Source organism: Orbicella faveolata, unplaced genomic scaffold (assembly GCF_042242905.1).
Source record: "Orbicella faveolata isolate gen_17 unplaced genomic scaffold, um_ofav_v1 contig_25, whole genome shotgun sequence".
Classification (NCBI taxonomy): Eukaryota; Metazoa; Cnidaria; class Anthozoa; order Scleractinia; family Merulinidae; genus Orbicella; species Orbicella faveolata.
Window position 1 is genome coordinate 17,131,898 of NW_028301553.1, and position 13,676 is coordinate 17,145,573.

At 39.2% G+C, this 13,676-nt stretch overlaps 2 protein-coding genes and 1 long non-coding RNA gene across 3 annotated transcripts; 1 reads left to right on the forward strand and 2 right to left on the reverse strand.

Annotated features, from left to right (window-relative positions):
• Positions 1-1,456: 1,456 nt before the first annotated feature.
• On the forward strand, positions 1,457-6,045 carry LOC110052233 (uncharacterized). The gene is made up of 3 exons (XM_089294599.1): positions 1,457-1,630; positions 3,110-3,350; positions 3,517-6,045. The coding sequence occupies exons 1-3, from the start codon at positions 1,457-1,459 to the stop codon at positions 5,937-5,939; spliced, it is 2,838 nt and encodes a 945-aa protein (XP_089150725.1). The 3' UTR covers positions 5,940-6,045.
• A 765-nt stretch (positions 6,046-6,810) lies between these two features.
• On the reverse strand, positions 6,811-7,944 carry LOC110052272 (uncharacterized). Its single transcript, XR_016208804.1, has 2 exons — positions 7,546-7,944; positions 6,811-7,164 (listed from the first exon to the last, which is right to left on the reverse strand). It is a non-coding gene; the product is annotated as an uncharacterized LOC110052272 (long non-coding RNA).
• A 5,075-nt stretch (positions 7,945-13,019) lies between these two features.
• LOC149109190 (uncharacterized) lies at positions 13,020-13,669 on the reverse strand. Its single transcript, XM_089294600.1, has one exon. The coding sequence runs from the start codon at positions 13,667-13,669 to the stop codon at positions 13,103-13,105; it is 567 nt and encodes a 188-aa protein (XP_089150726.1). The 3' UTR covers positions 13,020-13,102.
• Positions 13,670-13,676: the final 7 nt, after the last annotated feature.

Sequence of the window (13,676 nt, forward strand, 5' to 3'; positions counted from 1 at the left end):
AAAACTAATTAAACGTTTTCGAACAGCAGGGAATTTGACAAACGATGTTTCCACTCCTGGTCTTTTCAGAAATATCCGTATCTCTTTACGCAAAATTAAGATATTTTCTTCTCACCTTGATCGTAGGGCTACATTTGTCCTTCAAACCGCATTTAGAGGCATCCTTCAGGCTTATTTAGTCATAAAATATAAACGGTTAATCTTTTGCGTCCTTTCAATTCTAAATCATTCAATTCATTGCAAGAGGATCATGGGAGGTACCCTTGCTCCCAGGCCCTTTCACATAAGTCCCCCAGTAGGGCGTGAGGCCAAGAACGCTTCCGTAGCCACATCACAGGGAGCACACAATCTTGCTGAACAGGGAGACAGTAAATAAAGGAACAAACAGAATGAATAGTCTACCTTTGTCTCCTGTTGTCATCTCTTACGCTACCTTACAGGAAAAACCGCTACTTACAAGTCCTGTGTAACACTGTAGCGCTAAACTCGTACCTAGGCTTTTCCGCGCTTTGCAATTTTTTTTTTTTTGGTCCACGTATAAACATACAAACAACAATGTTTATATGTAAACCAAAAAAAAAAATTGCAGAGCACGAAAAAGCCTAGGTACGAGTTTAACGCTACAGTGTTAATATATTATATTGTAAAGTTTGACTTTTTTTTTATTTGGTAATAAAGCTTGTTGTTGTTGTTGTTGTTGTTGTATACGCAGGACTTGAAAGTAGAAGATTTCCCTGTAACGGCGCGCAAGAGATGAGAGCAGGACACCAAGGCAAACTATTCATTCTTTTCGTTCTTTTATTTACTTACTCCCTACTCAGCAAGATTGTGCGCTCCCTGTGGCCACATGAGGCATATTTCGCTGACCCCTAGTCCATGGGCTATCTCGATGGACCTTGTCCATGGACTACCCTACCCATGGAATACCCTAAATGGACCGTGCTAAAATTTGTGCAAACATGCATGATGCTAGAACCCGAACAAAAGATGCGATCGATCGAGAAACACAATTACGGAACACTTGCGATTTAACGATCACAAATAAAATAATCCTAAATTCCACTCAGTAATCTGTGATCTCACTGCTTTGTACATAGCCAGTTGACAGTAATTTTGTTTATTTGCAGTGTTCAGAGTTGGGAGAATAGTGCTTAATCCCCTGACGTGACTTAGGTCATTTATTCATTTATTTATTTTTAAATGCTCGAACTGTGTGGGGTATATATAAAGAAAGAAGACAACATCCTCGGAGACCCAGGGGCATAGGTTAGACTTCTCCCCGCCCCCAGTGACTGGTCCTGGGTCTGTGCGAAGACAACTGATCACTTGGGCTCACTACGGTTTGGTCAGCGGTTGTGATGTAAGATGTGCGCAATAGCGGAGCTGTGGCCGTGCCGCCATTTTGTTTTTTTCCGACAACTGCACGAAGATTGGAAAGAGTAAAGCCGGAAAAAAGATGGAAACCCTTGGTCCTGCGGATTTTGTGGCGTCTGCATTGAATGGAGGGGCAGCCTTGACGTGCATGGAACTGGATGGTTCAGTGGGTTCAGTGTTGCTAAAAGGAAAACGCTTCAGCGATCTTGATATTCTTGATCTCAAAGAAGTACAAGGTAGTACGTACCCACCCGCGGTAAGTCTACTTCGTGCTCCGTAAAGATAAGCTTACTTATTTTAACGCGTTTTACTAATAGTCAGGGCTTGAAATAACGGTCGATCAACGCACAATGTTCGGTCAGTTGATTTTGTCCGGTCAGTTGATTTTGTCCGGTCAGTTGATTTTGTTCGGTCAGTTGATTGTGTTCGGTCAAATCGTTGGATGACCGGACATTTTTGTCCGGCCGTAATTTCGTGCTCTTCTTGCCCCTAGGATTTTTTGAGCCGCCATTTTTTCCTTGCTGTTATTTACAATCATGCTCGACGGACTAAGCCCTTGTTTTCACGAGAGATGTTTATCTTGGTTTTGTTTTAACTTTACTGAAGTGAACACAGTACCAAACCTCGGTAAATGGCGGCAAAATCAAAAGTAAGCCAACCTAGGTTTTTAAAAATGTTGAAGGACCGTAGTCAGAGTTGAGCATAATAAAAATTTAAAAACGATCTCTGGCTAAAATTTTTTATAGATATACGAGCTTTCGACTGTTAGATCTACAGTCTTCGACGGGTAAAGATGAATGACGAAATATGAATATAAATGAGTAAAAATAAAAAGAAGCTAGGTTTATTGACAGTTGGACGCCTCATCAGGCATGGTTTAGCTCAGTAACCGATGGTAGGGACTTAAGAACATTTTTTCAACTACTTCTAATTTACTTTTTACAGATTAAGCTGTAAAGAGCAAAACATTAGGGAAAAAAATGATACCTTACTCATTAAATTTAGTTGAATGGTTCCACAAATACAGAACTTTAAACATGTGCACGCAAGGCGTGCAAGAGTTATTTTTTTTGTAAACTGAAAGTCTTGGAAATAGGAGCATTCATGGAACTGTTTACAGTAATGATTTGGCTGATTTGACAAGTTTTTTTGGTTGCGATGTACAGCAAGAAAGAAACTGGGAATTTATGATGTACATATGATGTTACATCGGTAATGGTAAGATAACTAAATAGTAAGCCATAAAATGTCTGACTTAACAAACTACAGTAATCTTACATGTCTCCAGATTAATGTAGATACCATCTTATTTTCTAACAGGCGATTTGATTTGTTCTTTGATACAACCCATACTGTGACTGGTGTGACACGCACACATGCATAAATTAACTCCCTCGCTCACCGATCACATAGCCCTTCCAACCCCCAAGAAGAATTTTTGGTCAAAAATACTCATGTTAAGAGAACTTTTCACATTTTATACGAGTCGTAAGTTTACCCTTTTTACACAACACAACGCAACAACACTACTACACTGAAACATAGTTAGTAGAGGGGAATGGTTATGAAACCCGGCAAACTTCAAAGGACGATCTCTTTGTTTAGGTTTTTGCTTGGTCACGTGATCGCGACCGTGCACAACAGAAACGCCAAGATGGCGTCCGAAGTCTCGTAGAAATTGAAGTTCGAATCAAAAATTCTGGTTTTGGCTGTTAAATTTGGTGTTGATTGATCGATTATCGTTATACCAGGAGATAATTGTTCTGTGTTTGGCTGTGGCACAAGTAGAAGGACCAAAGGAGTAGGAGTATGGAAGTTACCGAAGGCAAAAGATGAGGAGCACACGAAATGGAGAGAAGAATGGCTCGGGGAAATTACGAAGACAAGAGAAGTTGATCGCGACTTTAAGAGACAAGTAGAAAACGACAAGGTGTTTACATGCGAGAAACACTTTCATCCGGAAGATATTGAAACATGTAAGTAGTAAAATAGAACAACTTCTGGTTAAATACATTGCGAATTTGCGGTGATCTGTTTTAGACTTAGTGCATAACACATAAACATTGGAAACATTCTTAGGCAAGCTAGCTCCAGATTTTCTTCAGTATTTCTTTACTTAAATTACCTTGTTTTCTTCTGCAGTTCATTCAGAGAAAATGACGAAAAAAAAGCCAAGATTTGGCACGTTACCTGTGCTGAATATGCCGAAAAGAACTCACGATACTCCTAAACCGAAACAAAGAACTCCTCGCTCTGTAGTGAAAGATCATTTGCCAGTGCCACGACAGGCCGTGTATAAGAACTTCAAAGAACTGTGTCAACGAACATCAGGGCTAAAGAACTTAAACGACTGGAATATGAAGTTAATGAACGACAGATTTGTTGTAAAAAAGATGCTGGACCCTTTCCTCATTCCAGAATTTGAAATTATTATCGATGACAGCCTTGGCTTCACAATTAAAGTTTTTGGATGCTTTTTGCCTGAAGATCATGCACTGTATCTTGAAAACCTAAGGTCAACCAGGCATGTGACTGTATCCGAACTTGTAAAAAAGCTAGAAAGCTATAAACTGTGCAGTGGGGTGCAACCTGGTGAGCTGACAAGCAAGCTTTTCCATCATGTCATACCTTTGAGTGCTGATCCACTGTGTGAAGATGATCCAGGTCAGCTTTTCCCCATCAAAGGCTACTGGAGACTGAAGGACTGTTCAGTAATGTGCGATGAAGAGGAGTCTGTTTGCGAACCTTGTAGTGAGTATCTTACAAGTGCCATGAAGGTAACAAAAGCAAAAGAGAGACGACTTGCTACACCTGCCCATGTGAAAGCACCAGTGTCAAAAACAAATCCGGAAAGGCTAAAACTGACCTTGCAAAGCCAACGCTTAAGATGTGCTGAACTTGAGGAAAAACTTAATGAAATGAGCATGGAGATTCAGCGAAATAGCATTGAAGTTGATCATGAACTCAGCAATGATTTTGCAAGTATTCTCAGTGATGCAGATAGGGAAATCACACCATTTATGAGCCTGTTCTGGCAACAGCAGAAGAAGTTATTTGCCAGTACGGCCAAAGGTGTCCGTTACCACCTCATGACTATCAGATTCTGTCTGTCGCTTGCCGCCAAGTCTCCTGCATGCTACGAAGAGCTGCGGAACAGCAACGTCCTAGTACTACCTGGTCAGCGTCGTCTTAAAGACTACCGCAATTTCATCAAGCCAAAGAGGGGTTTTCAGGAGGAAGTTGTTGAAGAGCTAAAAACTCAAACTAATTCCTATTTTGACATTCAAAGATATGTGGTATTGCTGTTTGATGAGATGAAGATAATGGCAAACCTTGTACTGGATAAAGTGACAGGTGAACTTATTGGTTTCACTGATCTTGGAAATCTAGAACTGAACTATGGTGTACTAGAGAAGGTAGATGAAATTGCTACTCATGCCCTAGCCTTACTGGTACGTGGTGTTTGCACACAGCTTAAGTTTTGCCTAGCCCACTTTGCAACAACTGGTGTTACTGCTGCCCAGCTGATGCCTTTGTTCTGGGAGGCAGTTTGCATCTTAGAAACCACCTGTAATTTGTGGGTCATTGGTACCACTTCTGATGGTGCTTCACCAAACAGGAAGCTCTACAGACTCCACAAACTACTTGATGGAGATGCACCTCATGATGTGTGTTACCGGACCATAAACCTCTTTGCACCTCACCGATTTGTGTATTTCTTTGCTGATGCCCCTCACCTGGTAAAGACCACCAGAAATTGTCTGCTTCACTCAGGCTCTGGAACATGCACTAGGTACATGTGGAACAATGGACAATTTATCTTGTGGCAACATATCTCACAGATGTTTTATCAAGACGTGGACAATGGACTGAAACTGTTACCAAAGATAACCTACGACCACATCAACCTTAACTCATACTCAGTTATGCGTGTGAATCTAGCCGCACAAGTGTTAAGTGCAACAATGGCTGCTGTGCTTAAGACTTTTGGTCCTGCAGAAGCTGCAGCCACATTAAAGTTTTGTGAGATGGTGGATGGCTTCTTTGATTACTTGAATGTGAGAAGTACAACAGAGCATCAGAAGAAACGAAAACCTTTCCTTGCCCCATACACAAGTCTTGAGGATGAAAGATTCCAATGGCTACTGGAGTTCCTAGATTATTTAAAGAGATGGAAAGAAAGCACAGAGAACAGGCCAGGAAATTTCACACCGAATGCCAGAAGTCGAATGTTTGTCTCATGGCAGACTTACGAGGGATTCCAAATCAGCGTGCATTCAGCTATTGAGGCAACAAAATTCTTGCTTCAAGAAGGCATGGAATTTGTTCTTACCGAGCGATTTTGCCAAGACCCACTGGCAGAGTACTTTGGCAGTCAAAGGAAACTTGGCCGACGAAATGATAATCCAGATATCAAAACATTTGGGTACAACAACAACACTATTCAAATTCAGCGAGCAATGTCCTGCCAAAGTGGAAACACAAGAGGGAGAAAGGACAAAAGGAGAAGTTGGGAGCAAGTTATCGATGACCCGCTACCTAGCCGAAAGAAACCCCGAAAGTGACAGTGACTAATTTTTAACTTAGGCTCTATTCTGGAATTTATGACTGTCCACATGGATATAATTATGTATAGAAGGCAGGGTTGTTCACAGCATGATTAAGCTATTCCAGGACAAGTGAAGATTTTTGTTGCAGTTTTTAACCTTTTCAGTGAGCTTTATTTCTGTTTACATTTTCTTACTTCCAGTTGACTTACCTCAAATTCTATAAAACGTACTATCTGATAAGGATAATCTTTTTCCAGGGAAATTGAACCCTCAAGCAATGTTTAGTCCTGATCTAGTGTTAGTCAGCTTTCAAACAATCCAGCCCAGATTCCATTCATAAATTATTTGACCCGTTTGTACTGAAGATGGAACTGAATTTATTGTTTTATTTGACTTTTCAATACAATTAGGAGTTTTTAGTGACAACGAAAATAGTACAAATTTTAAGGACTGTGTCAAAACAATGGTACCTTTGGTTTGAATGAATTTACTTGGCCCTTTATAGTTGGCCATTAATCGCATAGTGTGTTGAGGTTAATGAAGACTTGATTTTCAGTGTGCTTTTATACATTTCAGGAAAGTTTGTTTTTAATTTTAAACATTAGGCACTCAGTCCCAGATCGATCAAAATAAAACTTCTGCTGCAAATATTTTAAAATACATCAAGCCTATCTCAGACTATGCCTCTGGACCAGTGTCATGAAAGCTGAAATGAATTTAAGCATTTTACATGCACATGTACTCTGAGAAAGGCATGGAGACCATTAGCGAGAATTTTTATGTTGATCATGGGGGTTAAGTGTCGACTGATCGGGAAAAAATACTAAACAGCCTCTTAACTGACACCCTTTAGGGTTCCAGAGAAATAAGGATAGTTGATTCAAAGTGTATCTAAAGTGTGATTTTATTCATAGTAAATAAGTACAAGGAGTATAGTTTAAGACTCATAATAGTTTTCATTATTGACCTCACTGGTAACATGTGGTTGTTGTTACACATGTTTAAAAATTCATTGTTTTACCAATAATGAATTCAAGTTTAATTAAAATTAGAATACTTCTAGCTCCCTGGTGTTAACATGAAATTTATTGTTCTCACTGGTACAATGTGAATGGTGGTACTGATCTTGCTGCAATCCTTCCTGTTGATTGTTGTATTTTGCAGCCCTGTGTCTCTAATAACCTCTTCTGGTTTTATACTTCTTTCCGCAGTCAAAACAAATAATTTCTTCACGCTAAGCCTACAAAGACATCAAAAAATGATAACTGTAAAACAAGTAGACTACTAAATAGTTTAAACATCAAAAATTCAATGGGGAAATTGTACGTTTGCTTTTTTCGAGTATTGTGAAGGAAGCTCTATAAATTGCAAGGTTTACCCATATAACCAAATCACTACATCTCGGAGCTTTGAGCTTTCTCGAAGCTTTTATATAAGTAATCCTTGTTTCAAAAGAGTCCTAGATGAGATTTTCATCGAAGGAAAGCCATATATAAGCTCAATATTTGCGTGAGCATTCGTTAGATTTCGTTTGTTTACACGAGTCGAGCAGACTATGCGTAGCAAACTTAAGAACAGTAATGCGAAATTTCGACTCAAAATCACAATTTTTTCAGCCTACATTTCTAACTGTGACTGCAAATTATTCCTCAACTTCTTTAGTGTCTTCCAAAACGTCCAAACTGGCCACAAAATCGTCTCCCCACAGAAACAGACTGTCTGTAGTGTCCGCCATCTTGAATGAACTTGTGCACGGTCAGAGCCACGTGACGGGTCTGTTCAACATCGGAGACCGCGCTATTGTTTAACCTTTTGAAGTTTGCCGAGTTTCATAACCATTCCCCTCTACTAACTATGACTGAAAATAGAAGGAAAGTGGAAAAAAAACTTCTCTGACATGTTGAAAGTCTGATTTAATTAAATTGCACTTTAACTTGGTGCCACACAGTCTTCAAAGAACATTTTAACAGTTTTCATACTTTTTACCTTTAAAAATATCGGACTGAAAAGAATTTCGTAAAAGGCCCATGAAATAAAAATATCAAACTGCTACTGCAGAGACGTAAAAGCCGTCCAGAAATGAAAGCTTCTTTTTTGTTTAAGGGGGTAGGATACCCTAAAATATGGCAATGTTCATGAAAAATTCAATTTCTTGGAAATACCAGACTTAAGGCCCTTGAGGACTTGTCAAAAAAACTCTGAAACGATCTTGCCGAATTTCTTCCGGATGAGTGTGAAATTTAAGGAAAGTACACAGAAAGTACACAGTAGCAACGGCCATAGCAACGACTGTTTACTATAAGAACGTGACTAAAAATATAGATTATTCTTAACTTATATGAACGAAACTATTTAGAAAAAACTTTTAAGACATGCACAACTCGATTGGTATAATTAGTTGTGAAAAGCTTTGCCTCAAATTGCCATCACAGACTCATTCATTTCCCTTATGAAAAGGAATATTTCCCACAACTGCGGTAACTTTTTACAAAATAGAACAACCATTGTACCCCCTCCTCCGAGATCCAATCTGCAGCCCCCTCCCGCTATTTGTGGCTCGTTAAATACTTAATACTTCGTGCAAGAAACTTAACGTGCATTTTTCTCAAAAGTTCACTTTTGTACCGACTGACCTCGCGCCAACATTTCTACTTTGCAAGGTTTTTAAGTAGAATTCCCGAAACTTGGGCTCATCAAAGACCAATAGTGTCGTTATAAACCAAAAAATCGTAACATTTTAAGGTCTGTCACGTGACATGAGATGATTTGTCCACTGGGTGTGGTAAAAAATAAGGTTATTTGCAAATAAAGCCTGTAAAAAGCACTGGAAATAAGAGTTAACTGTCAAAACTTAGGTTCATTGCACAGAACAAAACAGAAACTTACACGATATGCTTATTTGACAGTCAAATCTTGTTTTGTGAAAGAGCAGAAAGTGTTGGCGTCAATGCTATAAAACACTACCTCAAAAGGCTGTGGCTGGTTACCATAGCAACCATTTTGAGTAAAACTCTAGAAATTTAATTTCTCTTCTTGAGCGCAATAGCACACAACTGATCTTTCTTCACCATATTTAAACAAACGTTTTGGTCCATTTGAGGGTACCATACCACCTTAATATCCTGGGAACAATAGCCCATAACTTGTCAGCTCTAACTGAATTTACTTCCATATAAAAAACAAAAGTGTTACGTTACCATTTGTAACTAAAGGTAGCAAACATCTCGTGGGAACAAGTGGTGATGATTTGTCAGCTCTAATTGAATTTACTCCCTTGTCAAAAACAAGAGTGTCAAATTACCCTGTGTAACTAAAAATAAAAATATCTCGTTATATTTGCATACAACAAGGACAAAACAATCATTACCTGCACTTACTATTGTAAACATGAGAACTGTTTCAAATCTAAATAGTCTCGTCTCCTCTAAAACATATCCTAAGAACTAGAATCGACGATTCGTGACCTCTAATTGAATTTAATCCTTGTGAAAAACAAAAGTATCAAGTTACCTTTGGAACTAAAAATAAAAATATCTTGTTCCATTTGCATACCATTAACTCATGAACTGTTTCAATACTCAAGGCTCATCTTGTTCATAACTTGCCTGCACCATTACACTGAACATTATGCACTCTAAAACAACCTAATGTACGTATGTAACTGTCACACTCCGCTCCAAACCGGACTAAAAATCACACACCAGCAACATAATCGTCAGTCTTTATTTTTCAATTACCAAAATTCTTGCGTTTAATACAATAAAACGCTCAAGACTTCATATACCTCACTAAAGTTATCTTGAACAAAAATACTTTCCTTTTTCTTCAACTACAAGTGTTGGATATTTATGTGAATAAGCGAAAACCCTAATAACATTGAGGAGAAAAGATTTAGTTTCATTAAAACGTATCTTTTCATTCCAGTAGTAAACAAGAACCATAATAATTATAAAATAGTCACAGAATAATATCTTTTTGTTCTGTTGACGAAATTAATCCAAGTCTCTTCGCTTTTCGCATTGAAACTTATCAATGGGTGCTGAAATTAACGACACGCCCGGAACAATCATTATGAACTCTGCAGCAATATTTAGGTTTCAATACAACACGCAAACGATTTGAACCTGATCACAACCTCTTCACATTCCCAGTAGTGTATTCCGCCCCCATAAAATAGAACTGATCCTATCTCAGAAACCACATCAACTTGTATTTCATTCACTCAATTCATCTAAGACTCAATTCAAAAACTTATCTAATGGGAAAAGCTCACCCTTCATCGCATGTTCGTAGTTATATGCCAAACACTATATTTCTTTGACTGATTATCCACTGAGTTGCAAATGATTATCAAACCCGCCCACAAAATCCTCAGCCTAACCCACAGAAAATGTTGAAGTGAGCCCAACATATGAATACTTCCTCCTCTTTTATAGAAGATTAAATATGGCCGTTCTGAACTGTATCGGATCAAATCTTCTCACATACCATTTACCTCTACAACAAGAAATTTGATTGGATGTTTATAGTAGATCCAATCTGATTGGTGTGACATACATACATTTCTCACTCACTCACTCACTCATCCATTGACCCGTTCATAACATGCGCGTGAACATCTGCATTTGCCGTTCCAGAACGAACAAACTGGAAGGGCAAAAAGTTAGATGAAATTGATGCAAGAAACATAAGAACGTCTCTCTAAGACAGACTTTTAGCTTTCCACTGCTATCTCTCTACGGAATATTTCAAACTTTGTCCCTCCAGAGCTAATATTTAGAGTGCCAAAAAAACTAGCACGTGGCAAAAAACAGAGGTCTCAAACTCTACAAATTATACGCGGATAACAGCGGAAACCACGCAGACCTACGACCTCTAACTGCTCTACTCTGGTGAGATGTCCTCCTAAAACCAGGATTATCGCTTAGCGAAATATTCAAAGATCCCCCTATCGTACCATACAAAAGGGGCAGATCCTCAAAGATATATACTAGTTCGAGCAAAGCTCTCAAAGCGGCTATTACACGTGGATAGGAGTTGTTTAGGCCTGTCACCCCATTGTTATCACCAAATTCTGCGTTGTCTGGAGAACGTGATCAACAACGGCTAATATTTCGTACTACTATTTGGAATTGAACGCATTCGTAGCATATTCAACAGCGGCAAGTTTTAATACCGACAGACACTCTGGATAGTTCTAAATAAATGCGAAATTCTAAAGTAAAATAGAAACACAATTTTTCTAGGTGTCGTCCTCGCCGTCGCCATCGTATATGCGTAAGGTCCCTAACAACGCCTGAAGACCGACGCCGATCTTCACACGAGCCGAACCAAACGCATAATTAAAGGTCAAAAGGTACCATTTTTCGCTATTTTGACTTTACCTTGAAAAACCACTGACCAACAAGACCGCTTTTGCTATTTGTTTGGTGAAGCAGTTCGGTTCGACTGAATTAATAAACAGGCGTTCTTTTAATTAGTCGAGTCATAGTCACCATGGTTGAATCGACCCAAACTGTCATTAGGCTCGGCTCATGTGAAGTACAGCGTTTGACGCGGGCTTTAATAATATCCAACATTCTTTAGTCAAAGAGGAGGAAGCTAGCAGTGAGACTGACAAGCGAGACTAAGGAAGACGAGAGTGATGACAATGATTTTGTTCATGTTGATTTAAGGCTGGTTTTCACTAGCGTCGGAGTCGTAATCAGAAGAGCAGAGGTACCATCAAGCGAAAACCAAACCGACGGGGTCTGAAGCAGAATACCGATTCCGCTTATGACTCGGTCGCCTATGACGATAGTGATCTTGTGAAAACTTGATTATCGGAGTCACAAGCACAAATTTCTGCATTGTGATTGGTTGGTTCTTCCGCTTGTGCCTCGATTCGGACTACGACAGTCTAGTTTTCACTGGATCATAAGCTTCGGAGTCGTAAGCGGAGTGGGAAGAAAATGGTACTGTTCCGATTCTTCCGACTCCGATTCCGTTGAGCTTATGACTCTTACATTTCCCATTTCCGATTTTCACTAGCTTGTAAGCGCTCTTACGACTCGGACTACGACTCCCACTCTGTCGCCAGTGAAAACCAGCATTAACATGATGATATTAATTTCGTAGCATCTGACGATACACCCACATTCGTTGTTAACAGTCCTTCCAAAAGACAGCAAAACTCTAAAACTTTCAGACCTAGGGTTCAATGACTCGTCGCCTTCCTGTGGTTTCAAGCTGGCTTCAGTAAGGTTAAGCAGATGTGAGTGTATAAATTCCCTGGACGAGGGCGGAACATAAGTTCATCACTCCAGTTCATCACCACTGATGAAGCTGTATCTTCAGCTTGCAACCTGCTACAAATTTACTGGAACATAGTCCGCTAATGTGCAAAGACACCAGTGCAAACAATGTTTGCCAGGGTTAGCTCTTGGATTATGAGTCAGTCAACGCGCCAGGTATATACTGTCGGGAGTAAGGGATGATGAAAATCACAATCGGAGGGAGTATAAAAATCCAAGACAATTTTTAAACTCGGGCATTCCTTTGGAAGCCCGAGTGAATGGGTTTCCTGTTTATTGGCAAAAGAAAAAATTCTTAAAATTCCTTCAATTTTTATTACAATATATGAAACCGACTCGGCGTAATTTTATATATAGATGAAATGTACACAATTGTATTTAGCCTCTTCTAGGCGTTCAGTTAGTTGGGGCGCAGCGCGAAAAACAGCCGTTTTTCGCGCTGCGCTCCAACTAACTGAACGCCTAGAAGAGGCTAAATTGTTTATAAAGAATAGAGAAAGTGTTACTTGTTGAGGTTTTCACTGTTAAATTCTTTCAGTAATCAGTGTAAACAATAAATAATAGATGTTTAAGTACCAGTATTCTATCCTAAGTGGTTGTATGATTTCACAGTAGTGAACTTAGCATTGTTGCTGTCTTTTCCTGATTGAATCCAAGACTGTATTGCATAAAAAAACTGTACTGTGCGCACTTAACCGACTGATAACTCTTGCCATAATGTTTTCGATCAAAATGACCACAGCTCAGAATATTAAATTATACAGTAGCAAGTACGGCTGTTCTTAATTAAAGGACAACTCTGTCCCTAAAATATTCTGTAAAGTAGTCTAATGTGACTTACTAAATACGAGCCAGCAAAATGGGACAAAATTAGAAGTGGGAATTTTAATGATCCCGTTTGTCCTCTTTTTCTTGCGCGAACTTTATGAATACGCCCTCATCACGCATCCGCACCTCGTCTGTAAGTCTTCCTTTAACAGGGTACGTCCGCTTAAAAGCTGGCGAGTTTAGGCTTTCCCCAAAATAAAATTCTTTATCATCTATATAGCGAAAATTAGGATTTACGCTAATTGAGTAGCCAAATGGCAGAGTTACATTACCCACGTCGGCCCACGAGGGTGGATAGAAAATACGATAGTGAAGTACACTCCACAACAAAACGAGGGAATATTCAGACCACTGACAAGCTTTCGAAATCATTATGTCTTCTATGCAGTCGTAAAAAAACACAGCAAACCCCTCAGGAGAAATCAACAAACTTGGTATGAAAGAACGTTTCATACCAAATTTATAATGGCACAAGAAAGAAAAAACAATAGCTGTGGCATATGCCTGAGAAAATCTTGTTCCGCCACCCAGTAAAGACCACTCCTGTCCGATCTTTCTCTTGGTCTCTGCAGCAACAGATAATTCAGGAACATAGTCTGTCAAGAAATTTAAAATAATTATCATCATGACC